Raw genomic sequence first — 25,852 nt, forward strand, 5'->3', positions numbered from 1 at the left:
ACGTACTGAAAAAGGAGGAATACTTACTGTTAAGAATGGGTGCCTAGAGTTTTGTAAAACACGGTTTTCTGTCAGCGTGTGTGCTACTTCATCCTGCAATGCCACACAGCAGAAAGCCATCAGTGCAATTCATCTGAGACAACGAGTCCAGTCAAAAGTAACAAGGAAATAAATGGCATGCTACCCAGGGTAAAGCAGGTCTTGATGCAACTCCAGAAGCCAGAGTTACATGAGGGATAAACTGGGCCCAGGATGTTCCAGTATGCTTACCTTGGCTACAATTACTTCCTTCTTCAGAATTTTCATAGCATAATACCGTCCAGTTGCTTTTTCTTTAACTAGAATAACCTTCCCGAAAGTGCCTTTTCCCAGTAACTTAAGGTATTCAAACTCATTCATGGTCTGTTAATGACAGTAAGGTAAACAACACATCATAACCAGTTTTGAAATGCCTATGAATGATGACTCAAGAAGAAGAAACAGCAGCTGAGTTATTAGCTGAGTTATGAATTTCTTTTAAAATGGTACATATGACTTCTAGTCAATTGAGCAAAAACTCAAGTGGTTTTTCCAAAATAGGACATCTATATTACATTATCCAATAATAAGAATCAAACCCACGAAGTTGCCTGAAAATTCCTTCATTTGAATCAGGCAAAACTGAAAGTCCATATGGCCATGCAGCCTTTATCACTTGGGCCCCTAGCAGACATTAAAATAATGACATGACCGTGTGGCCAAGGAATTTTACACCCCTCCCTAAACAATGTGTGTTCTGTCATGTCAGACATGTATGGAAGGACATATGAAGTTTGGGATGGAGCATAAAACTCCTTAGTTTCCAAATCCCATCCAAGTCCCACTGTGGGGCTGCCTCCAGGCAGGACGCAATTGAGTTCTAGAGCTGCTTCCAGCCCAATACTTGAGGACTGGTCTGGAGGCAGTCTCAGGAGCCAGGGGTGTTCAGGGTTGGTGACAAAAATCACCTGATTGTCAACACTGGTGGGACAGCTCTGGTCTGGAAAACAACACATACCACACATTCAATTCGAGGCATGATACAAACCAGCCACAAAGATTTTCTACATTAGATGTAGAACATCTCTGAGGCTGGTTTGCCAACTTACGGCTTCATAAATTGGCTGAACATGTGGCATGTTGTAATTTATGGTGTGACTAACACCTTGGAGTCTTAGGAAAAAAGCTACCTGGTTTCTCATTCTACAGATTCATGTCCCTTTTTGAGGCTTTGACCATCTCTATGGGAGATCAGCCTTCCAAAGCATGGTGTCAGACAGCATGCAGAGGCCATGCTGCCATTTGAACTGTCCTCTTGCCTTGTCTCTTGTTTTTTCTCTCTTTATTAAAACAGCTGGTGTAGGAATGAGAACAGCTTGGTCTCAGATACTTCTTGTGGTATTTCTAAGGGGATAGCTGTAGGCCTATGTAGCTTTGAATTAATATGGGCTTGCCAGGCAGGATTGAAAGTGCTCCCAATACCAGCCTTCTCTCTCCCTGGCTGAAGGCATTAATAAATGGACTGACTAAGAGGTGACATCTGATTGCATTAATAAAACCAAGAGTGGATTTTTAATGGTTTCAGGACCCAAGTGGTCATTCAGCTGGATCCTGGCTCTCAGGCTCAAAGGGACTTGAATCACCATTCCTGAGGAATTTACCTCCGCTTCCTAGCCGAACCATGACATTCTTTCGTATGTTCCTGGTGCATCCTGCTGGAATGCTCCAGCAAAATCTTGCTGACACACTAAAGCAGAGGGCAGTCAGGATCAATGGGAGCTGCATCTCAGAGTGACAAGCGAATAGTTGCACACATTGGCATAAATTCATTTTCTGAATGAACACCTAGAGTACATGCTTGTCAGCGACGTAGCTTGGGGGTGAACAGTTTCTCAGTAAAAGTTTATTGGCTCAGCTCATGTCCCCAGAACACAGACAGTTTCGGAAGCAAATGGGGATTACAATGCTGAGGGCAAGACACGGGACAAGAAAGAAAGCAGTACTCTAATTCACAGGTACAGGATCTCCTCATCAACATACATCATTAGGAAGGGGTAGGGGGAAAGAAGGGAGTTGTATATTGATGGTTACTGCTCATTTGCATTCAAGGCATACCTACTAGTACCCTTGCCCCTATTCAGAATCAAAAGGATTACTGGCAGACAGCTGACACTGGATTCAATAAAGCTTGGGGCTGTCAGCAGCAAGGTGTGTTCTCATAACAAGACCCCTATTCAAATATTATTCCTGCTATGCTCACTTACCACTTTATGTTTTGGTTTTGTCATAGAAACTTCCATTTCTTCAGCACCTGAATTATCACTAGGAGAACCAGATCTAAAATCCATCATTTCTTCCTCCTGCTTCTTAAGGCTATCTGCTACTGTTTGGATGGCTTTTGTCCATTCTTCCCTGAGAAAATGTAAGCAATGACATTTGTTACTCACAACTTCAGACTACCATCTGCCATGGCAAGGGTCACAAAAGAATAAAGAGCGACTGACATTATCAGATGAACCAATCTGCTGAATGCAAAAAAAACCCACATGCTTTTAGACATAGTAAGAGCTCATGCTCAAAACCACTTTTACTGGATATGTTGATCAAACATACTAGAAACAAAAGATAAGTCCCAGTAGTGCCATAGCAATAACTAGGTCCTTCAAGAAAGAACATTTTTAAAATTCATATTCAGGCTTTAGGACAACATGTTACCCATGCTATAAAGGACTGACCCTCTCAACAAACAGGCCAGCTAAAACCAAAAAGCTACACAGCAAATGCATAGCACAGAGTAATTTAAACACTTTGGCCTGTTCCTCACAAGACACGGAAATATAAATATGCAAGTGATAGTCATACAGCGACAAATCCTCATATATTCATCCTATTCTCTGATCAATGCAGATGTTCCAGGACTATATAACTCTGCCCATGTTTTCTGAACTGCCAGTGGGCAGTAAATTTGCTGCTATGCTAGGGTAAAATGCAGTCAGAGCATGTTCAACAAAAGAGAATGCTCCTTCACTATTTTTTCTAACTAGCATTTTTATCTTAGATGCAGGGATTGGGTTACATGAAAGCTCCACAGCTGCATCAGCAATGGCTGCTGACCCCTCCTATTCCTACAGAGACAGCTCCAGTGAAAGTATCCTTTGGGGAATTTTACATTGTAAGAAGCTACTGAAGTGAATGTTCTTGCCATTCAGTTCATTTCACTGCAAGTCTACCAAAAATACAACTCGCCTATCACACAATAGCTTATTTTACATTTGTATTTATAAACATTTCAGGCCTTTTGTCCCAGTTTGCTGGGAAAGGCCGGAACAAAAAAAAGAGAGAGAGAAGACACAAAACTGATTAACTTCATCAATTAGAAAAATGAGAAAAGTACATACACAACTAAAGCTTGTACCCAAAAGCTTGCAAAGAAGAATTTTTCCAACTAATTGAGTTGGTCTAACAAAAGATATCAGATTTATACCCAAAGAACCTTGTCTATACACAAATAAAAGCGTTTTCCCTGCCATCTTTTTAAAATCTTAGTAAGATTCTGATTAACTGCTTCTCTATTTTAGAAAAAAAGGGTCATGTAGGAGACTAGTAACCAACCTCTACTGAACCACAACCTTGTTCTTACTGTGAATGCATGGTAACACCTTCTGGTGTTAAACATGCAAGTGAAATAAAGGGAGGTAAAAATATCTTGTATGCCCTCTACTTACCTGGTCAACCTAATAGGTACTGCAACAGAGCCACTCTATTAAAAAAGGCCACGACTGTGTGGAGGTTACTAACAAACTGTAAATAAGTCCAAAGGGTGCACAGTAGGGTGGCCATTCATCCCGTTTTATTGAGGACAGTCTGATTTTCTAGTCCTCTGTCCTCTAATGATATGAAACCGGATGCCTTTATGTCCACTATTTTTCACTGCTATGGCACCCCCTGCCTCCGCTGCCAACACCACTGTGGCCGCCTGCAGGAACTCCCCGCTCAGCCTGCCCGCGCTCACAACCACCACTGCCTGAGGCTGCTCGCCGTGCCCACCCCAGCCTTGGGAGGCACGCGATATTCATGGTGGTGGGGACAGTTGCACTAAATGCACCTGTCCTCTATTCTTGAGATACCTCAATGGCCTCCCTAGTGTACTTAGCACCCCTAAATTCCCAGCACTAACAGGTGAAACCCACAAATGGTAGCCAAATATTGTGTATGGCTGCAAAAAGCACTGAAACTTAATATATATAGGGCAATTTATTTCTTTTTTATTAAAATAAAATTTGCACTTGGTTAGTAATCATCACATGAAGCTAGGACAGAACAGAAAGCAGGAATGTTCTTATTTTCTAAAACTGCTCCCATATTTTCCTCATCTTCTCTGCTTAGGAGCCAAACATTCCCCGATTAAAAAAAAAAAAAAATTAAATCCAAAAGGGGAAAAAAAACTCTGAAATTGGTGATTTTTAAAAATCCTCACAGAACGATTGTGTTCTACCATTGTCATACTCCACAGTCCCTTGATTCAAGGATGCTTTCTACCATGGCTCGTTGATGAGTCTTTAAGTGACTTAAAATTACAATCCTTGAGTCACCAATCTGTCTGCACAAGTTGGTCTTTCTGTAGCAAAGGACAGACCGTATGCCAGGATCTCTCTCTATTTCCTTCCGCCACTCTATTCTCTGCATTGAAGGCAAGATGCTTCACCTCAAAACAGGCAGACGCCTGGTTGAGGTTGTGCTGCCAGCGAAGTTGGTCAGGAGCCAGCTCCTCCCAAGTCTTGACGTCAGCATCTGATTTCTTGAGGCATGCCCTCAACGTGTCCTTGTAGCATTTGGCCACTGCAAGATCTTGGGCCATTGCTAAGCTGGCAGCAGAGCACTTGTTTTGGGAGTTAAGAGTCAGGCATCTGCACACAATGTCCAGTCCAGTGAAGTTGGTGCTTGAGGAACACTGACTCTATGCTGGTAACATTAGCTTCAGCAAAGATACTGGTATGTGTGTGGTGATCTTCCCATTTGATGTGGAGAATTTTCCAGAGGCATTGTGGAGATTTATTACAGGCCACTGAATCTGGAAGAGGTGGATGAGGCACTCTTCAAGCAGGTGACAAATTTATCCAAAACCTATGGGATGGTACTGATAAGAGGCTTTAATTATCTAGACATCTGCTGGAAAAACAATGCAGCCAAACATGACATTTCAAGCTGGATCCTAACTTGTGTGGAAGAAAACTTTCTCTTCCAAAAAGTGGAGGATACAACTAGGGGATCAGCTATCTTGGATCTTGTCCTGACCAACAGGGAAGAACTGGTGGAAGATGTGAATGTGATGGGTAACCTGGGAGGAAGCGATCACGATACACTAGAATTCTAGATCCTGAGACAGGGAAAAAATTAGGTCAGCAGTATCAGGATGCTAGGTTTCAAAAAGGCAGATTTCATTCAACTCAAGGAGCTAATAGGCATGGTGTCATGGGAGGACAGATTGAAGAATAAAGGTACCCAGGAGAACTGGGAATTTTTAAGGGGCACAGTATTGCAAGCCCAACATGAAACTGTCCCAATGCAATGGAAGCACAAGAAGAATGACAAGAGAAAAAAGTGGTTGCACACGTTTCTTCTAAAATACCTCAAATGCAAAAGGAAAGCACATAGGCAATTTAAGAATGGGCAGGCCACCAAGGATGCATAACAGGCCAGGCAGTAGCAGGAACCAGCAGGGACAAAATCAGGAAGGCCTTCCTTTCTCATGCCCTTGTGACAAGGTAGTTTGCAGTATTCACAGACTCCTCTGGAATAGGACAGGGCCGCACTGTAAGCACTTCTGCTATGGCCTCAAGCTTGCGACCTCTGGGCTGTCAGCCACGTACCTTAGCACCTTTGCCACTCCAGCCTCCAATCAGGAAGGTAAAGATAAAGAACGAGTTACACCTGGCAAAGGTGGTTAAGGGCAGCAAGAAGAGGTCTGTAAGTATGCTGGCCAGAAAAGAAGGACCAAGGAAGCTATGGGTCCTTTGTTAACAAACCAGGGGAACTCCTAACCAAAGGTGCAAAGAAGGTGGAGCTACTCAACAGCTACTTTGCCTCAGTCTTCACAAAAAAACTAAGCTGCCAGACATCAATAGGAATTATCTAGATAAGGAAGGGGGCAAGCTGAGGGAGATCACTAAAGAGATGGTCAGAAAGCTTTTGCTAGTTCTTAGTGAAGTCAAGTCAGCAGGGCTGGATAAGCTTCATCCCAAGGTCAGAGATCTCAGAGCCCTTGGCCACAATCTTCATGAAGTTGTGGGAGACAGATCAGGTACCAGAGGACTGAGAAAGGGCCAACATAGTGCCCCTCTTTAAAAAAGGCAAGGATGACTCAGGGAACTACAGACGAGTTAGCCTCACCTCAATACCTGGGAAGTAAGTGGAGCGTAGCTTAAAGAAGGCCACTTGCAAGGGGGAGGAAAGGCTGAATGCAAGCAGCCAGCATAGATTTATGAAAAAACAAATCATGTTAAACAAATTGGAGAAATATGGGCTAGATAAAAAAAACTACAAGGTGGACAGATAAGTGGCTCAATAGCTGAAAGCAAAGGGTAATTATTAACTGGTCCATGGCAGGAGGTTTTGAGTGGAGTTCCACAGGACTCAGTCCTTGGCCTGGTTCAGTTCAGTGTGTTTAATAAGGATATGGATACTGGCAAAGGAAGCTTCCTGAGCAAGTCTGTGGATGACAAAACTGGAAAAGGATTGTGAACATGCTAGAGGATGCGAGTGCAATTCAGAAGGATCTCAACAGACTGGATAGTTGGGCTACAGCTAACAGGATGAAGTTAAATACAGACAAATGCTACAACTCAGGAAAATAACCAAAAACACAAAGACAAAACGGGGAACACCTGGCTGAATGGGAAAGGACTGGGGAGTCTCGGTATAGGATGGTTTGTATAGGGATGATCCTGCCTCAAGCAAGGGGCTAGATTAGATGATCTCTGGAGGTCCCTTCCAGTGAAGTAAAATTGTAACACTCACAGTAATTCTAATGGGAACCCAGTTAGGCCAGAGCTGACCAGTGTTGAAAATCCCACCCTATTGCTAGACAGTCTTAACTGCTTCTCTCTATCTGATGTTAAAGGAAAAAGACCCTTTAGCAGAGGCTCCCACTTTATTGAATGATGGAGGAAGGGGGTGGGGGCCCAAGGCTGCAGAAGCCGTGTGCGGAGAAGGGGATGGGAACAGAAGGAAGAGATAGAGAGCGGAGGGGAGACTGGGGGCAGGGGCCTTAGGCTGTGGGGTCGCAGGCAGAAGAGGCAGGGGGTGCAGGGGCAGTGGGGGGCAGGCAGTTGCTGTGGCACCGGCCCCAACCTGGGGTCAGGGCTAAAGCTGGAGCCACAGCAGCTGCCCACTCTTCGTCCTCACCCCTCTGCCACCAACTTCCTTGTACACAATTTGAAGATGAGGGGTTTTTTCTCCCGTGTTAAATGGACACACACCTCATCTTGGAATTAAGTAAATATAGTAGTTACCAGATGCACAATTTGGCCATTCGTTTTCCAAGGCCCTTTTAAAAACTGGATTTAGAAGAACATCTTTCCTACTAGCCAAATATAGTTTAGAAAAGAATGAATAAGGAAAAGAAGATCTAGGTAAGACAGTATCTGACATACAATTCCAATTAAAACTATAGAAATTATCACATTTACTCAAATCTAAGATGACCATTAATTTAAGAAGACCCCCAATAAATATATTCTATACATGGAAAAATTATGAATTTGTTATAATTTCCCATGTACACAATCTAATTTTTGGAGTGTCTTCTTTAATTCATCCATCCCCCCCTCCCCGCTGCAAGGGTACGCAGGCAGTGGCGGAGCAGGTGCTTTTGCCTGTCCTCTAACAGCCTTCGGCATCCCTCCCCCCCAGCCTCCGATTCCCCCCTCCCCTCTCCTCACCCAGCCTCTACCTGCCCACTTCCTGCCCCCCACCCTCTCGGCCTCACTGCTATGAGGCTAGGCTGGGGTTGTGCTCTGTGCCCCAGGCTGCAGCATGGATGGAGCCTGACAGCATAGAGCAAAAGTAAGAGGAGTGAAAGAGAGGGGCAGGCAGTGGAGCAGAGGCTATATGGGGGAAAGAGGCTGCAGGGGGGAGATGGTGGGATGCAGGGTAAAGGGTAGACAGCAGCTACAACCCCAACCCCAGGTAGGGGCTGGAGCCCAAGCCACAGCAGTCACCTACCCTTCCCCGTTGCCCCCCCCATACTATTCCAAGATAAGGGGCTCCCGCTTATCACATGTTAAATGAAAGGGGGGGGGGGGGGAGGCCAAGTAAACATGGTATATAAAATTTACCTTACTGACCACACACACATACCCTAGTGAATAGCCTGATTTTTTCACTCTGTCTGAATAAAACACTGTTACTACTTCACCTTTTCTTAAGGCGAACAAAACCAGATGCCGTATTCTGTATTTGAAGTGCATCATAAGAAGTGCTCCTATCTATCTTCAAGAGGGGATGAAGACAGAAAAGAGTAGTAACCGGCCCCAACTTAGTAAAAGTTGTAATTTTTTTCACTTCCATGACCAGTACCTTCACAGCACATCAGCACAGATGGATCTTCCTATGGGGGAGGCGAAAGCACAGCTCAAGTTTCCATTTGCAATAGTTTCTGAATGTTGCTATCAGTGTATCAGGAATGCCTGCCTCAGTGCCCTACCTCTACACATCTGAGAGCCCCAATACAAAACACATCCTTGTTCTGTCTGTGTTCACATTTCATCATCTGCCTCTTAAGAAACAACTTCAGGTTTAGCAGCAAAGGACATAAAAGTGGTATCTACTTTTAAGTCTATTTTTAGATATCTTATTGACTTAGGGCAAATTCCTGGACCTACTGAAGTCAGTGCCATTGACTTCAAATGAGGCCAGTATTTCACAGTTCAATTTTATCTCCCCAATGCATGTAGCAGAGGTGACTAACATACTAAGTCCTGAAGCACTGTTCAGCCTTGTTAATTAGTTAGGAAGGACCAAAATAAGACTGAAATGCAATCTCTCTGAAGTGCAAGGCGTCAGTTGCTGTCAGGGTCAGTGACTGCAAAGCTACAGATGAAAACAAGCGCCCAATCTTTTTCTTTGCTTCAATTTATTTTCATCTCCCCCTGACCTCATAAGAGAATGCTAAGGTATAATACATCACTTCAAATCACTCCATGAAAGACTTTGTGGGAAATTGGTGAAGAACAGTAGGTAGAAAAATGCTGATTTCTATGTGCCTGCATCACACTGTAGGGAGGCCTGGGGTTTTAAAAACACCCTTCCTTCAGCACAATGATACTGGAATGATATAAATTCAGAGCTTGGAAAGCAATTTAAATAGCATATAGTTGTAGAATATCTGTGCTGGGAATCTCTTCTAGCAGGAGGTAAGAGATCAATTCCCCACTGAGCACAGAGTATAGGACGCATTCTTTTAGCTTTGCTTCTTTTAGCTGCTGAAATACAAGTCTACATAAGCAGCAACTGCTTTCTACCCATCGCCATTTATCATCTTATTTACATAACCTATTAGCAAGTGGCAACCATACAACAAACTTGTTCCTAAAAAGGTGCCCTCAAAAAGAAAGTCAGCAAGCTGAGGCAGCTCACCTGTGCTGAAGCCCATTTTGCTTCTTGCCCACCTTTGCTCAGGAATCTCAAGACCCATTACAGTGTACACAGCAAGAGCCCCCAAACCTAGGGTTTGCTCCAGGAGCTTTGACCTAAACTTTCCGAAACAGCTGGTGATTTCTGGATTCACAAGCTGAAGGATCTTAAAGAGACCTGTCTTGCAAAAAGTACTGAACACCTACCCTCTGAAGAGCAGGCTCCTCTTTAAGGGGCCTCCGAGGCTGGGGCCTCCAAAAACAGAGGCACGCAAAATCACCTGGCACTTTTTTAGATGTACAATCACCTGACAAATAAGAGCTTCTGCCAGGACTGCACTAATAATGCTGAACGTTCGCATCTGCTTTTACAAGTAGTTTATGTTTTAAATATGAATGAAACATACCGCTCCTCTGGAGTCTCCACATGAAATGTTCTTTCAATTACTGTGGTCCACTGGAGGCATCTAATGATGAATGTGTTTGGTTTAGGTCGTTCTGTCTTCATCAGCTGGCATTCTACCACAATCAAGGAAAAAAGAGTCATGGTATATAAGCAGGTTTAAATAATCATTTGTCTTTATTCTTACTTAGCAAACTGTTGAGATTAATCAGCCATAGAAATCTCTGTAAGTACTTCTTCTGGAGACATGAGACAATTTAGTATGTTGATGAAACTAAAGCACAGCTTAAGTGACTAAGTTCTGTTTAAAAAGCCTTCCGAGGTGGCCAGCCCAGAGGTCTAACAGATGCACACAGTGTGAAAACAGAAAAGATCCATATTCAGGTCTCACACCCCCCAAACCACCTGGAGAAGAGCCCACAGTACAGGCAGCTCTGGATAGGGCCAATGACTGCATCCACTGACAGTAATGGCAAAGCTCCCATTGATTTTAATGATAAAAAGATCAAGCTCTTAACTTTTAAGATGACGGTAGAGTGCATGTTTGTACTGACCATTCTTCAGAGACCTCTCTGGACACTGAAATATAGACAGTCTTCCAAAAAGATGGTGCTCATTATATGGATCAAACTGTAGTCAGGCACCCCCAAAAAAGACTTTCAACGCTTCATAAACATAGAAGGCAGTTGATGTGCAAACACCCCTATACAACACTGTGATGAAAGCTTGTACCGCTGCAGACATTGCAATGCTAACAAGTCCACGAAGGATGGATCATTTCATCACAGAGTAGCCTCCTTGTCCCATCATTCTCACCTCTTCCCCACCCCAACCCCCTCCAACACACCCACTCCAAATTCTCTTGTAGGAATTGATTTTTTAAAAACAGCATGTTGACTATTTATTAAATACTAGCCAGCTGCCCTTCAAGAATGACCAGAAGGGTGGGGCGAGGACGGAGCACCGCCACCCAATGCCCTGCAGTGCTGCCTCTGTCTCTGGGCCTCGAACAAGTCCCCATTAAGAGCAGACTGGCTACTGTAAACTGGACAGACTCAAAGACATTCAGTGAGGTACTAAACCTACACTATAAATGCCACTTTTTTTGTACCTGGTTTTCTAAACTTCTTTTAGCAAAGCTCAAATGCTAACAGCGTTCCTCCCATTAATGAAAACCCCCCAAGCAACTACCCAACATGAAAGAAAAACAATAGATCCAAACATAATCAAGTTTCTTTTAACCTGGCTACTTTTGTGTTAACAGTGTATAGAGGGGGCAGTGTGGACAAACTCGTAGACCCTGTGGACCAAGGGATGCCCACACATCCAGGGGACTGAGCTTGATGGCCAGAGAGACCCCTTCCAGTCCTACCTAATATCAAGTCTCTTATCCTGCAGTTTGTAAAACCACTGCTTCCATAGTACTGGGGTCTTAGCAGTCTAAATCCGCATGCACAATGAAAAGTGAGAAAAAAAACCTTTACTTCCTACCAAAGCTTCAAACAAGTTCCACTTTCGTAGTGTGGATAAGGATTAACGACATAAAATTTCTGTCATTCCAGATGCATGCTGTTCTTAAGACTATGCATGCCAGCACTGTTAGATGAATGATATTACTGTGGAAATTCAGAATGCTTGATTTTAAATCCAAGCCTTTATTAGCACCAAGATAAAATATTTACTGCCAGTGTTTTTGGGTGCTGTATTTTTGGCAATATATTTCATGCCTCATTTGCTGCTGAAATTATAAGCTTTTCAATGAGTAACTTTGCATTTTTCATGACAAGAAAATCTAATTTTTCTTTAATAGCATGCTGAGGTTATGCTGCATTCTACAGAAGCACTGCAATTAGATAAGAGAAAGTTTATTAATGAGTCATGAAAAGGTTGTAGTGATAAACGGCACTTTCTTATTCACTAGGAAAACTAAGCTTAAAAACCACCACAAAAAGATGAAGCTATGCTTTTACCATGCCAAACTCCTCCTGACTACAGTGTTCCAGCAGCTACAGTCATCATTCATGAACCTGTAGTTTCCGCAGCACCGTCAGAGCTGGCTTGGTCTCATAGATAGGGCTCTGGACTGTTATTCAAACAGATTCTCCTACCAGCTCTGCCACTGACCTGCTGTAAAACCTGGCAGAAGTCACGTTACCTCTCCTGGTTGGCTTCTTCTCCCACTCCCTGGCAGTCTATTCTAGTATGGTGGTATGCTCTTTCAAGGAAGGAGGGTTCTCCTATCTGTTCATGCAGTGCCAAGCACAACAGAGTCTGGATTTGGGCTGAGGCCCTTAAGCCCTACTGGTAACGACAAATAATACAGAAAGAACCCTTTCAAATGAGATTGAGCATTCTGATTTGCCTGCTATGCCAATCTTGAAACCCAACACTGTTTGTATATAAATTAAATGTTTTTACAGTGGTAAAGTATTTAGTCAACCACCTTCTGAACTGCTATTCAATACCTATGAATAAATATTTCCAAATAACAACATAGGCATTTCTTTGAATCCTCTGCCTAGGCTCACCTGAACATATATCATCCAATAACTTTCCTGGTTTGCAGTGGCAGGGCACAGGTGGCACCCCTCTTTCCCCTGCTTTTTACCTGTGGCTTGCTGTCTGGATATAAGGTGTTTTGTGACTGTGGCAGGTAAGGGTCTGGAGTGGACACCTTTTAGGACACTTTACATAAATGGTAGGCTCCACATGCAGGGGACTGATCTCAGTGTCCCACCCAGAAAAAAACGTAACTATTTAATTTAAGGCTGACAAACAAAGCTTGGCTTTGGGATACAGAGAATAAGACCAATTAAAGTATCCCAGTATTTCTTTTACATCTGTGTTGTCTGTTGATATTTGTTAAGCTTGCTGATCCAGCAATCTTTAAAGCATACTGCAAGATAAATAATAGAGATTTGTCAGTTAATAACCACTATAATTCAAGAATGTCACAGAGAAGTGTTTTGTTTAGTGAACAATATGCTGTCTAATTACCCTGCTCAATCATAACAGCACATATCAAGAAACGCAGAAGGCTTTATATTTTTAACTTGTTATTACTATAGTGCCTTATCACATAGGCTTAAAAAAAAATTGAAGTTACCACAGAATTTCCCCTGACATAACTGAGTCTAGAGGGCCCATTTTTATCAATGAACCAGGAAATAGGAGTGTTTGTTGTTGTAGTCTGCAAGTTATCAAGGCACCTTATCTGTCCCTTTTGTATGTATGCAGGTATAGCACCACAGAATCATAGAAAATTAGGGTTGGGAGGGACCTCAGGAGGTCATATAGTGTCTAGTCCAACCCCCTGCTCAAAGCAGGACCAGTCCCAACTAGATCATCCCAGCCAAGGCTTTGTCTAGTCGGGTCTTAAAAACCTCCAAGGATGGAGATTCCACCGCTTCTCCAGATAAGCTGTTCCAGCACTTCACCACCCTCTTAGTGAGAAAGTTTCTCCTAAAATCCAACCTAAACCTCCCTTGCTGCAACTTGAGACCATTGCTCCTTGTCCTGTCATCTGCCACCACTGAGAGCAGTCCAGCTCCATCCACTTTGGAAGCACCCTTCAGGTGGCTAAAGGCTGCTATTAAATCCCCCCTCAGTCTTCTCTTCTCAAGACTGAATAAACCTGGTTCTGTCAGCCTCTCTCATTAGTCACGTACCCCAGCCCCAAACCAATTTCCCTGCCCTCTGCTGGACTCTCTCCAACTTGCCCACACCCTTTCTATAGTGGGAGGCCCAAAACTGAACACACTACTACAGATGTGGATTCACCAGTGCAGAATACAGAGGAATAATCACTTCTCTCAATCTGCTGGCAATGCTCCTACCAATGCAGCCCAATATGCTGTTAGCCTTCTTGGCAACAAGGGCACACTGCTGACTCATATCCATCTTATTGTCCACTGTAACCCCTGGGTCCATTTCTGCAGAGCTGCTGCCCAGCCAGTCAGCCCCCAGGCTGTACCAGTGTATGGGACTGTTCTGTCCTAAGTGCACGGGCTTTGCACTTGTCCTTGTTGAACCTCATGAGATTTCTTTTGGCCCAATCCTCCAAATTTGTCTAGGTCTGAATCCTAGCCCTACCCTTCAGCATATCTACTGCTCCCCCCCAGCTTGGTGTCATCTGCAAACTTGCTGAGGGTGCACACCATCCCATCTTCCAGTTGTTCAATATCTTCATTAACTAAAACCAGCCCCAGGACCGACCCCTGGGGCACTCTATTTGACACTGGACTACTAGGACTGTGAGAAGCTTCAGGTGCTGATTTGATTTGAAGGAGATTCAGCCCGATTCAGTGGCCAAATGTGCCAATCTGAATTGAATCGGGAAACCAATGAAAAGGTCCAAATTGATTTGAAGCTCTCCAAATTGATTTGGAAAAGATTCGGAGAGCTTTGAAGATTCAGGCAGTCCCCACTCACCACCACAGGGAGCTGGACCTGGACCTGGACTCTATGCTGGTAAGTTGGGGGGGAGCACATAGGGGAACCCCCGCCAGGCCCCACCCCCTGCCAGCTCCCCCAGCCCCCCTGAGCACCCCCCCAACCCCCATTGATTTCCCACACCCATCAATGGTTGCCCTGCCCAGCCTCAGCATTCCAGCTCTTTAAAAAAAAGGCAAAAAAAAAGCCCCACACTCACTGGCTGCTGCAGAAGCCATCGTGGCTTCAGGGGTCTCATGACAGAGCCTCCCCTACGCAGCGCTGGGCAGTGGGGTGCAGCAGGGATCCCCCACCCCCGCAGCAGCCAATGAATGCAGGGCTTTTTTTTTTTTTTTAAAGAGCCGGGAGGCTGGGCAGGCAGGGCATCCATTGACTGGGCCAGGAGAGCGGGTGGGGGATGGGGCCTGTTTGGCTCGGAGATTTGGCATCAGCCGAATCAATTTGGGACAGTGATTCGGCAACAAATTGGATCGCTGTCCCCCAAATCAGACGAATCCGGAGCGAATACTAGCCGCTTTGCACAGGCCTACTGGCTACCAACTAGACATTGAGTCATTGATTATTACCTGTTGAGTCTGAAAATCAAGCCACTTTTCTATCCACGTTACAGTCGATTCATCCAACCCATACCTCCTCAGCTTGCTTGCAAGAGTGCTGTGGGAGATGGTACCAAAAGTCTTGCTAAAGTCAAGGTATATTATGTCCACTGCTTTCCCTGCATTCACAGAGCCAGTTATCTCATCATAGAAGGCAATCAGGTTGGTCAGGTATGACTTGCCCCTGGTGAATCCATGCGGCTGTTCCTAATCACTCTCCTCTCTTCCAAGTGCTTAGAAATGGATTATTTGAGGACCTGCTCTATGACTTTTCCAGGGACTGAGGTGAGGCTGACTGGTCTGTAGTTCCCTGGATCCTCCTTTTTCCCTTTATTAAAATGGGCACTATGTTTGCTCTTTTCCAATCATCTGGGACCTCTCCTGATTGCCATGAGTTTTCAAAGATGATGGCCAGTGGCTCTGTAATCACATCAGCCAACTCCCTCAGCACTCTTGGGTGCATCCCATCCAGCCCCATGGACCTGTACATGTACAGCTTTTCTAAACAGTCCCTAATCTGTTCTTTCACCAATGTTGGCTGCTCACCTCCACCCAAAACTGTGCTTCCCGGTGCAGTAGTCTGGGAGCTGACCTAGCTTGTTAAGACCGAGGTCAAAAAGGCATTGAGTACTTCAGCCTTTTCTGCATCCTATGTCACAAGTTGCTTCCCCCATTCAGTATGGGACCTACACTTTCCCTGATCTTCCTCATTAAATTGTAGAAACCCTTCTTGTTACTCTTCACGTCCCTGGCTAGCTGCAACTCCAATTGAGCTTTGGCCTTCCTGACTTTCATCCATGAATGTCCGAGAAATACTCTTATACTCCTCCCAAGTTGTTTGTCCAAGCGTCCACATCTTGTAAGCTTCTTTTTTGTGTTTAAGCTCGCTGAAGAGTTCTCTGCTAAGCCAAGCTGGTCACTTCCCATATTTGCTATTCTTCCTGCACATTGAGATGGTTTGTTGCTATACCCTTAGTCAGGTTTCTTTAAAATACAACCAACTCTCCTGGACTCCATTCCCCCTCAGACTGGTCTCCCAGGGGATCCTGCCCATTAGTTCCCTGAGGGAGTCAAAGTTTGCCTTTCTCAAGTCCAGGGTCCATACCCTGCTGCTCTCCATCCTTCCTTTTGTCAGGATCCTAAACTCAATCATCTCACGGTCACAGCTGCCCACCCACTTCTACATCCCTCACCAGTTCTTCCTTGTTTTTGAGTAGTGGGTCAAGAACAGTATGGCCCCTAGTTGGTCTCTCCAACACTTGCACAACAAAGTTGTCTCCAAAACTGTCCAAAAGCTTCCTGGATTGCCCATGCACTGCTGTATTGTCATCCCAGCAGATGTCAGAGTAACTGATGTCCCCCATGAGAACCAGGGCCTGCGATTGGGTAACTTCTGCTAGTTGTCTGAAGAAAAGCCTTGTCTACCTCATTCTCCTAGTCTGGTGGTCTATAGCAGCCCCCCACCACAACATCACCCATGTTGCTTTTCCCCCTAACCCAGAGACTTTCAACAGGCCTGTCTCCAGTTTCATACTGGAGCTCTGAGCAATCATACAGCTCTTCTACATACAATGCAAACTTTTCCTCGTCTTCTCCCCTGCCTGTCCTTCCTGACCGTTTGTACCCATCCATGACAGTGCTCCAATCATGCAAGGACCCACCAGGTCTCTGTTATTCCAATCACATCACAGTTCCTTGACTGTGTGAAGACATCAAATTCTTCCTGCTTGTTTCTCAGGCTCCATGAGCTCATGTACAGACACCTAAGGTGACTAGAGGATTGTCCCTACTTTCTCAGGAAGAATGAGGCCTCCCCTGTTGCTCGCTCCAGGTCCCACACTTCCCCACTTATCTCAGGGCTTTGTTCTCCATCCCCCTGCAAACCCACTTTAAAATCATGTAGACCCCAGCACTATATACACAAAGGGCATGCCCCCACGAGCGGGAATGTGCATTCCCTGGGACAACTAGCAGCGGCACGTATTTGTGCTGCACTAGTTGGCATGCGATAAACTGCCCTGGGTGGGGTAGGGGAGGAGGAGGCCAACACCTGTGCTGGACCCGGCAGTCTTATCTGGAGTCCTGGGGGCCTCCTGTGGTAGCAAACCAGGCACGTAGAACCTGCCCAGCAGCCAGAGCATGACTCTAGCTGGCCAGGCTCTCATTTCAAGCAACGCACACTGCCACCACATGCACTGCCCCACTTTTTCTCCCGGTGTCAAAAAAAATCCCATGCTGCAAATTAGCAGCGTGGCAAATGCCTGCATGTGTGGTGTATGTGATGTGTGGCACAGCAGACGGGTCTGTGGCTCTGCAAACCACACGTGCGCGCTCATCTGGATGCACCCATAAAAGGTGTTCCTGGCTCTACAGTATTAAGTAAGATTTATATCCTATTTTGGTGTTATGCTATGAAAATCAAGTGCCTCAAATAAGTTGAGGTCATCTACCGCTTTGGAAACAGTCGGTCCTGTCAAACAGACCAACGTAACTATTACCCAGTTGCCACAAAGTACTATCAACAGCACCCTGCTAAAGATGATTTAAATTGCTTTAAAGAACCTCTTGATTCTTTCTTGGCGTTTGGTCTTTAAAAGTAAGTAGGACAGAGAAATTGTTCCTAACAGGAACAGACACCAAGGCATTCAAATGTAAATTACCATTTTGTATTTGAAAGACACTTAGTATTATCCCAGTGACTTTCTAAAATGTCACAATATTTGCTTCCCTAGCACTTAAGCTAAAAGCCAGATTACTTGCGATGAAGGTGTCAAACTCTGCTCCCTATTCAGTGACATCACACTTTAAGCCAATAATGTCAAGGAAGAATCCATCATTTCCACACTGTGGCTTTTTTAAGGGGAAAAAAATCCAGAAACGAAAAGGAAATAGGCTGCCAGAAGAGCTGAATGATGAAGTCAAACAAGGAACAATAGGCATTTTTACACATGCAACCGCCGCAACACTGGGTGCTTTGAAAAGTGCCCGGTGCTGCATCGCTTACAATTATGTAAGTGGCAAAATGCATGTCAGTGCTGAGAAAATGGTGGTGGTGCACTTTTGAACTAGATTTGAACTAGAATAGAATGCGTTTTAGATCAGAATAGAAGGTTTTTGGAAAACATAGAAGGTGTTTTATTTCAAAAGCGCACCACCACCATTTGCTGCACGCTGACGCGTATTTCACCACTTATACAACTGCAAGCAACGCAGTGCTATGTGTGTTAGCTTGTGTGCAGATCTCCAGTGCATCTGGGCATGAAAATGTATGTGTATAAATGCCCAATATGTTTAGTTACTGTTGCTTTTTCAGTACTACTGGAAAAACCCAACAACAACAGCAAGGTGAGCACAGTTCTGAACACTGCCCCAGGCCTAGATATGTCAAAATACTTTAACATAGAGGGTCCTGGGGATGGCAGAGGAAAAACAAGATACCTACTGGAATCAATAATCTTAGAAATCCAGAAAAGTAGTGACACTGAAACTGGCTGGCCAGAGGCATGTACTCTTGACCCTAAACATGTATTTGGGCAGATGAAGTTATCTGATATCAGAAATGAAGAAACATTCTCTTACCCTCAATACAGTTCACTATAGAGAAAAATCATCTGTTCTTTATAAACAGGTTCTTCTCTATTTTAATTTTTTCCTGGTTTATAAAATGTACCAGTCTCAGCTCCATATGTTATAATTTCAAGTGAAGATGAACTGAAAGTACTGCATCAGTATGGATTCCCCTGACCTAAGCCATGAATCATGATGGACTATTTGTTACTTGCTAGCATGATCTTTGGGGTGTTTCACATGTCTCAGAAAATTTCTGTACCAGCAGCTGTTTTTACAGAGGCTCTCTTATCTCATCTCTCTTGGCACTGATAAAGTAAGAACAGAGCACCAGCAAGAGTGGACATACAATCCCACCTCAGAACTGTAGCATTAGGCACAAGTTTTGAGGGAATACATTAAAAAATAGCCAACCAGTATTTTGGGAGATGACTCCTGAACCGTAACCTTGAGCCACAGACCCAGATGAATAGTTATTTCAAAAAAGTACATTAGGCAAGGAAAATCAGGACGTTTTTCTTTTATCAAAGATCAGACTCATTTTACAATAGAGGCAAGCTTTCATAGGCAGTTTTGTGATCAAAGTCCATTCCCCTTGAAGCATGAAAGTCCAGGGCTGATTAGAGGCAGGCTTCCAGATTGACAAACAGATGCAAAACAACTGCAGAAGGAACTTGCATTCTGTATCTAGTAGCTGTTGCTAGGACTGGACCCATAGCCATATTTATTCTTCCTCAGAAAAAAGAAACCAGACTATTCTCTCTAATACCATCTGCCCCCTTCCTTCGTTACTTTATTCTCATGCAAATATTTCACACCTCTTGTCTACACGCAAAATTGAAAAACTCAATATGAGTCTTTACATTACAAATATACATTAAATAGGAAAATTATCTTATTTTCCATCTAAAAAGCCTTTGTTATTGATTAAACTATTTTAAGTGAAAATGGCCTACCTTTTAGCAGAAGGAAAGATCTGAGGCAGCAAAACAAATCACCTTGCAAACAAAACTAGCATTTGCCCTGAAAAATCTGCAATTCTACATTTTTTCTACGTATAGGGAATCCCACCAAATACCAAAACCCATGAAATTACCTGAAACACTAAAAAATGTGGATGTAGTATCTGGGGGCAAATGTGTCCCTGGCTTTATGAGCAACAGTCATCTCTGCATTACTGCTAGCTGCTGCCCATATAAAAATGATATTCTGGCCTGTGTTCTTCAACTGATACTTGCAGGGACAGCTGGAGATGCATTTGGTAATCCCTTTATTGAACCTGCAGGATGCTTCCCAGAACTGCAGACTCGAATCCAAAACAAGTGAAAGGAAGCAATCAGGCTGTGAGAGAGATGAAGGTGCAGCAAGCAGGATCTGAAAGAGGTACAAGAACCTCAAATGCCAAAAGCATCTAGGTCCCCCACATTTCCACTTATCCCCTGCATCATATGTTAGCAGTGCCATATCTCGGCGTCTAGATGAAAAGCGAATGAACTAAGCTATGGCCAAGTGTGAGGAAAGAGGCAGAATTAGTTTCAGCAACTGGCCAAAAACTATGCTCGCCATTTCAAGTAAGGCAGCCTTACAATGATCAAGACAGTATGCAGTTACTGGGACCACACAGTCCTCCTGAATTCTTTCAATGCTACTAAACAGATTGAGGCAATTGCTAAAAACACTTTTCCCTGTGCTCACTTACATTTATGTCTGTACAGGAGGCAACACTGCATGGTAGATGCGTGTCATGGCTCTACAATACTTCAATAGCATGGCAATGAGCTTGTTATAAATGGCTAGTCTGACGTGCTTGATTTGACAAAAAAAGCCAAACATATTCCATTGTAAAGGGACGATTTAACTCAACCCTCTCGGACTGAAGTTCTGGACCAAAAAAGAGAAATATAAGAGGCCCTACACCCCTTTTTATCTCTCAGCACTGAGCCTTGGTAAAAAAATACATATATTGTAAATAATGCAGTTAGCAGCAACGTAATGAAAGCATCCTCCAAAAAGTGCATTTGTTAAAAGCCTCTGGCTACATATCAAGAGCTTTAAAAAACCCGTCTAGGATTTAATGGCTTTCTGCTGTTTTTCTCTACTTCGTTGATCTATAAAGAGAAATCAGTCTGCAGAGTAAAGCACCGTAGGTTCGGTCCATTACTGAGGGGGAAATACTAATCAATTCTTCTCTCTGGAATAGCTTGGCAAGACATAAGCTTCTCCTCAAACCCCACCAACACTCCCTGGTGTTCTGGACCAAAGCATCTCTTGATAACATGGTTATTTCATGTTCTCATCCCCACCCTGCCTTAAGATTTAACAAAGCAAGGGGCCTATTGGGTGCATAAATAGCAAGGCTGCCAAGAGACTGTGTGACAATTCATGGGACGTTCTTGTGCTTTAATGGGCCCAGGAGCTCAGGAAGAAATTGGTACGGGGTTTGCGTTTGCATCTATTCTAACAGTCTGCGTCGGCAAAGCTCTCTCTTAATGCAGTCCTCTGCTGAACTTTTCCTCCCCAGCCAAACTGACAGGGGCAGGAAATGGACCACCATATACAGATCATGAGCCATATGTGATTCCACTCTTCAGCTGTGGGATGAGGAGAGATGAAGGGTGGAGTATGCATGGAGCTGATGAAAACAAACAGGAAAAAAAAAAGACAGTGGCAGAGAACTGAAGGCGAATGGATTCAGGGAGAGGTTAAAAAAAAAAGTACTGGAGAGAGTTATTAGGGTGCCTAAGGGAAGCTTTAGAGTCATAAGCTGGGGTCTTGTGTGAGGTAACAAGAGGGAGAGTAAGATTTCCTCTTATGTCCCCAAATCCTCTGAAACACAACATCAAAGCCTGATCTAAAGCCCACTGAAGTCAACAGGAACTTCCCCATTGACTTCAAACACTAGAAGTACACCGATATATCAGTCTATAATCGGATTGGCACTGATAAAAGGAAAATTAACATTTGCTTTTTTTGGCCAGTGTAGCTGATAACATCACCCATAAATGCCACGTGCATGTGCGCAGCCACAGCACACACGTGGCCAGGAATGCAGCCCAGCAGCTTGGAGAGCAGCGCTGGCCCAGTAAGTCTGGGGGAAAGGGGGCATGGGGGGGAGACGGAGCTGTGGGCAGCTTGCCCACAGGGTATTGGGGGGGCGGGGGAAGGTGGGTGTGGGGTGGCTCCCCACTGCTGCACACCCTCCCAGAAGCATGGGGGGCATGTGTCCTCCCAGATTCATGCGTATGGTGAGAGCAAGCTGCCTGCTACGGGCTTGGGGCCAGGGGCTGTGCCCGCCTCTGCCCAGTGAGGGAGGCTGGGGCTGTGCTTGGGGCAGGGGTGGGGCAGACAGCTGCAGTGCTGGGAGAGGTGGCTACAGGGTGGGCTACAGCCATCCCAAAATTCCCCAGAGCCTTCCCCTCCCTCCCCACAACACATCTCTGCCCCTCACAGACTTACCAGCAGGAGGCTGCTCTCCAAGCTGCCCGGCTACATTCCTGTAAATCAGCTATCGGATCAGTATCAGCCAGTATGGCCAGCTAATAATCAGCCATCAGTATCACCCAAGAAAATCTTTATCGGTGCACCCCTATCAATCACCTTTTGAAATTTGGAACCAATAGCAGATACGTAATGTATGGCTTTTCAGCCTCAATTCAGCAAGGTACTGGAGCACATACTGCTCAGTAGGGTTATTCCCATGTTTGAAGGCCTAAAAAGCAGCTATTTTAACTGTAAAACAATATCAGAGTACAGGACCCTATTCTGTTCTGCAGGAGTAACACAAAAGAGACTGAAAAACAGAAGTGAAGTACACATAGTAGATGTGACCTGACTCTGGATCGACTCTTCATGCAAAGCTATGAGTTAGGTTTATACTGAGAAACCTAATGCTCTTTTTGTCTAAAATGAGGACATTTCTTCAGCCCTCCCACAGTGCTTGTCTAGGACCAATTTTGGTTTAACATTAAGGACGCTGCTCACAAGGACAATGTACACAAAACCTGTAAAACCCAGTGGGCAGGAGTGATGGTGCTAAAAAGGCTTACGAGCTACAGAGAAGTTGTTTAAAGGGGACTCCCGTTGGTCAACATCCTGCGGTCTCTCTTTGTAGCCAATGAAAGTGCCATCGTTCTTCAGCAGAAAATACCTTGGCCTCCATGTCTTTATGTATTCTCCTATAAAAAAAAAAATCACAGACCAGAAGAGAAAAATCAGAAAACATTCCATGCACTGTTACCCACAAATGTCAGAGGAACCTCTTTAAAACAATTATACTGCACATAGTTTTTAATACAGCAAGGTTTTTAACACAGTCAGTTTGTCCTGGTATAAACAATGGAAAAATACAGGAGTGATTCAGATAGTGACAGTGATATTAACCAAAAAATGGGATTTTATAAAAGGTAAAGAGCTATATTTTATTCCAGCTACTTCTGTTTCCATACAAACTCTGCAACATCTGTTTTAAATGCATTTTAAAATTTAAAAATCACAGCAGATGTCCTATGTATTATTTTTGCTATTGTCATTTTTCATACTGACAAGTGGAGAAATTTTTTTCATTTACATTTTGCAGCGCAAGTATTTTAAACAACAATGGGTAATTTACTAATTAGTCAACTGCTTTATCAAACCAACAGTCACTTTTAAAGCATAAAAAGATCATTCTCTGCTTAAGTTACATAACACTACTCCTTTCAAACCATCTAAAAATGTGTAGGATAAGATGCTACCTCATAATATGAAAAATAAAATCTCACTGTGTAATAGGAATGTGAAAGGTCTTACAAAGAACTTGCCCTCTCTTCCTAGAGGCAAAGCATTTCTAACCCCAGGCCACTGCTCACAAGCAATGTTATAAAGAGAACCTCTGGTTGTGCATAAATAGCACGGTCACATTCAAACATATGGCGGCAGAATGAACAGCAACTTCACAGACCAAATACCTAGTCAGTCATGGGAAGGGTGTATTGTCTACCTATTGACTTTGGTCAAGTTGTTTCTCATTTGGCCTCACTGTGCCTATTTAAGCACTCTCACCCTGCATCTGGGCAGTACGTACAACACTTTCACATGACCTTGGGCCTCTGTGCTTTCATGACATATTTGCAATTTTTATTGTGTTCCACCTAAAGGCCTTTGGTCACAGTCTCCTACAAACATGTGGCCTCAACATCATGGAGTTTTGTCCACGGATTGGAATTTTCTAACTAGGATAAAGACATATCTAGAGAGATGAGCTAACGAATAACTGCCTTGGGGGCAGCAAATTTCTCCTCCTCAAGTTTATTATTAATTGCCCATAATGGTAGATGGGCTTTAGATCCCTCCCTGACATGCTTGATGCTGGCCACCAGAGACAAGATACCAGACAGTGGAATAGACAGGCGTTTCCAGGGTGGCAGATACGTTTTATTCAGTCAGTCTCATTTTAAGGCCTAAGAGATTATCATGCAAGGGCATGATGCTCACTGTTGATTTGTTTGAAGGGCTAACCACCAAACTGAATAATAGACAAAAACAAGAAAATACAAGGCACCACAGATTTACTAGCCACAGCTCCTTTCTGCTACTCTTCTTCCTTCCTTCCTCCCTGGCCACCCAATACAGCCTCTCTTGCTGTTTTCCACTTTCCACCACAGATAATTTCTCCCAGGATGCCGCACACCCTGCCCCAGGAACTCCCCTACAGCTGCTTTTCCTGCCTCCCTCTCCCCACAGACCTCCCTTCCTTCTGTGATGCAGCCTCTGGCTGCTTCACACAGCAGCTGCAGCACTTCTTCCCTCTGTTCAACCTCATACCTGCTCTGTGGTGCTCACCTGCACACCTGGCAGTTGCTTTCCCTGTGTAGCCACAACAGCATTTAGACTTTTTATCCTAAAGCAAAAAAAGCTACGGGTAAGTAAAGAGGAGGGAAGGCAGCTTGCCCAAGGGTAAGTATGGAGGATATCCTCTAAATTCGGCACATCTGCCAAGACCTTCTATTAGCATTGATACAAGTGACAGCACAGAAGAGACGCACAAGATACAGCACGAGTCTATGTACAAGTCAGCGTGCCCCAGCAGCAGGTTAGATCAGTGATTCTCAGTGCCACAGCACCTTTGAGAGTAACACCAAGTGCTACTCAGTATTAATCCTATTAGGTGTACAAACACCTAGGAATGATTCACAAGATAAACTCAGAGATTTCAAACAGGAATTCATAGTGTCTCATACATTCTGACCTGTTGTGGTCTTTCTGAGTCTTTAAAACAGAAGAATTGCTCTGTTGTTTCTCCATAGTCTAAAAAATAAAATGAAAGTTAAGGGCTGGCATTTTCCAAGGGGTGCCTTGAGTCTAAAAAAAAGGTTGAAAACTACTGGGTTAACTGCCATGGTAACCTATAGAGATTAACAAAGTGTCATAATTACCATAGAAATGTCTGAGGACTGGACCCATGATTGTCATGACTTAACATTTATATTTCAAAGTGCTTAATTCTTAACGTGAAACAAATGCTGGCAACTCTTGGGACTACACAGAGGCTTTTGGAGCCTTCCACTTCTAAGTACTAGGTCCAAATCCAGTGCCACTTTGCAACAGTCATCTCTATCAGACCATGCCCCTAACTACCATGGTCAGATACAAACTCGTGGTCACAGCTGAGTTCTCACTGCATAGGACTACACAAGACATGAGCAGAGATGCTCATCCCAGCTGCCAGCACTGTCACTAGCACCTTGGCCCACACCAAAAAACCTCTTTCTTATATATCAAGTGAACTTGGTCACAAGGAACCTACATCAGAACACCCCATAGCCATTTACAAGAGGGCAGACATTTCACCTTATTCCACAACTGAAACTGCAACACCACCTCCTCCCAGTACTGGTCTTAACAGACAAAGCTGGAAGCAGATGTTCCAGACGTGGAAGATTAAGACCCTAACTTGAAGTTAGATCAAAAATTTAGGCTTATGATCATGAACGACTGGTGCTTTCCAAGATTGGGGGGGCACCATTTGTAGTTGGCAGTGAGCAGTGACTGCCTGCAGATGCCGGTGTCGGCAGTGGTGAGCAGGGACCACCCACAGACGCCGATGGCCGGGGGGGGAGGAGGCAGGTGGCAAGTGGCGACTGCCCGTAGAAGCCAGCGGCAGCTTCTCTCGTGTCCTCTCTACACATTGCCTATGCTTATGATAC

At 44.2% G+C, this 25,852-nt stretch overlaps 1 protein-coding gene across 1 annotated transcript in view; it reads right to left on the minus strand.

Moving 5' to 3' along the window:
* Positions 1-25,852, minus strand: part of AKT1 (AKT serine/threonine kinase 1) — a 105,244-nt gene that overhangs the window by 30,785 nt on the left and 48,607 nt on the right. The window contains exons 3-7 of the mRNA XM_006271369.4: positions 22,715-22,843; positions 10,058-10,169; positions 2,283-2,430; positions 271-402; positions 28-93 (exon numbers count right to left, since the gene is read on the minus strand). Coding sequence (XP_006271431.2) covers positions 28-93; positions 271-402; positions 2,283-2,430; positions 10,058-10,169; positions 22,715-22,843 — 587 coding nt within the window. The remainder of the gene's footprint in view (positions 1-27; positions 94-270; positions 403-2,282; positions 2,431-10,057; positions 10,170-22,714; positions 22,844-25,852) is intronic.

This window comes from Alligator mississippiensis, chromosome 2, assembly GCF_030867095.1.
Source record: "Alligator mississippiensis isolate rAllMis1 chromosome 2, rAllMis1, whole genome shotgun sequence".
Classification (NCBI taxonomy): domain Eukaryota; kingdom Metazoa; phylum Chordata; order Crocodylia; family Alligatoridae; genus Alligator; species Alligator mississippiensis.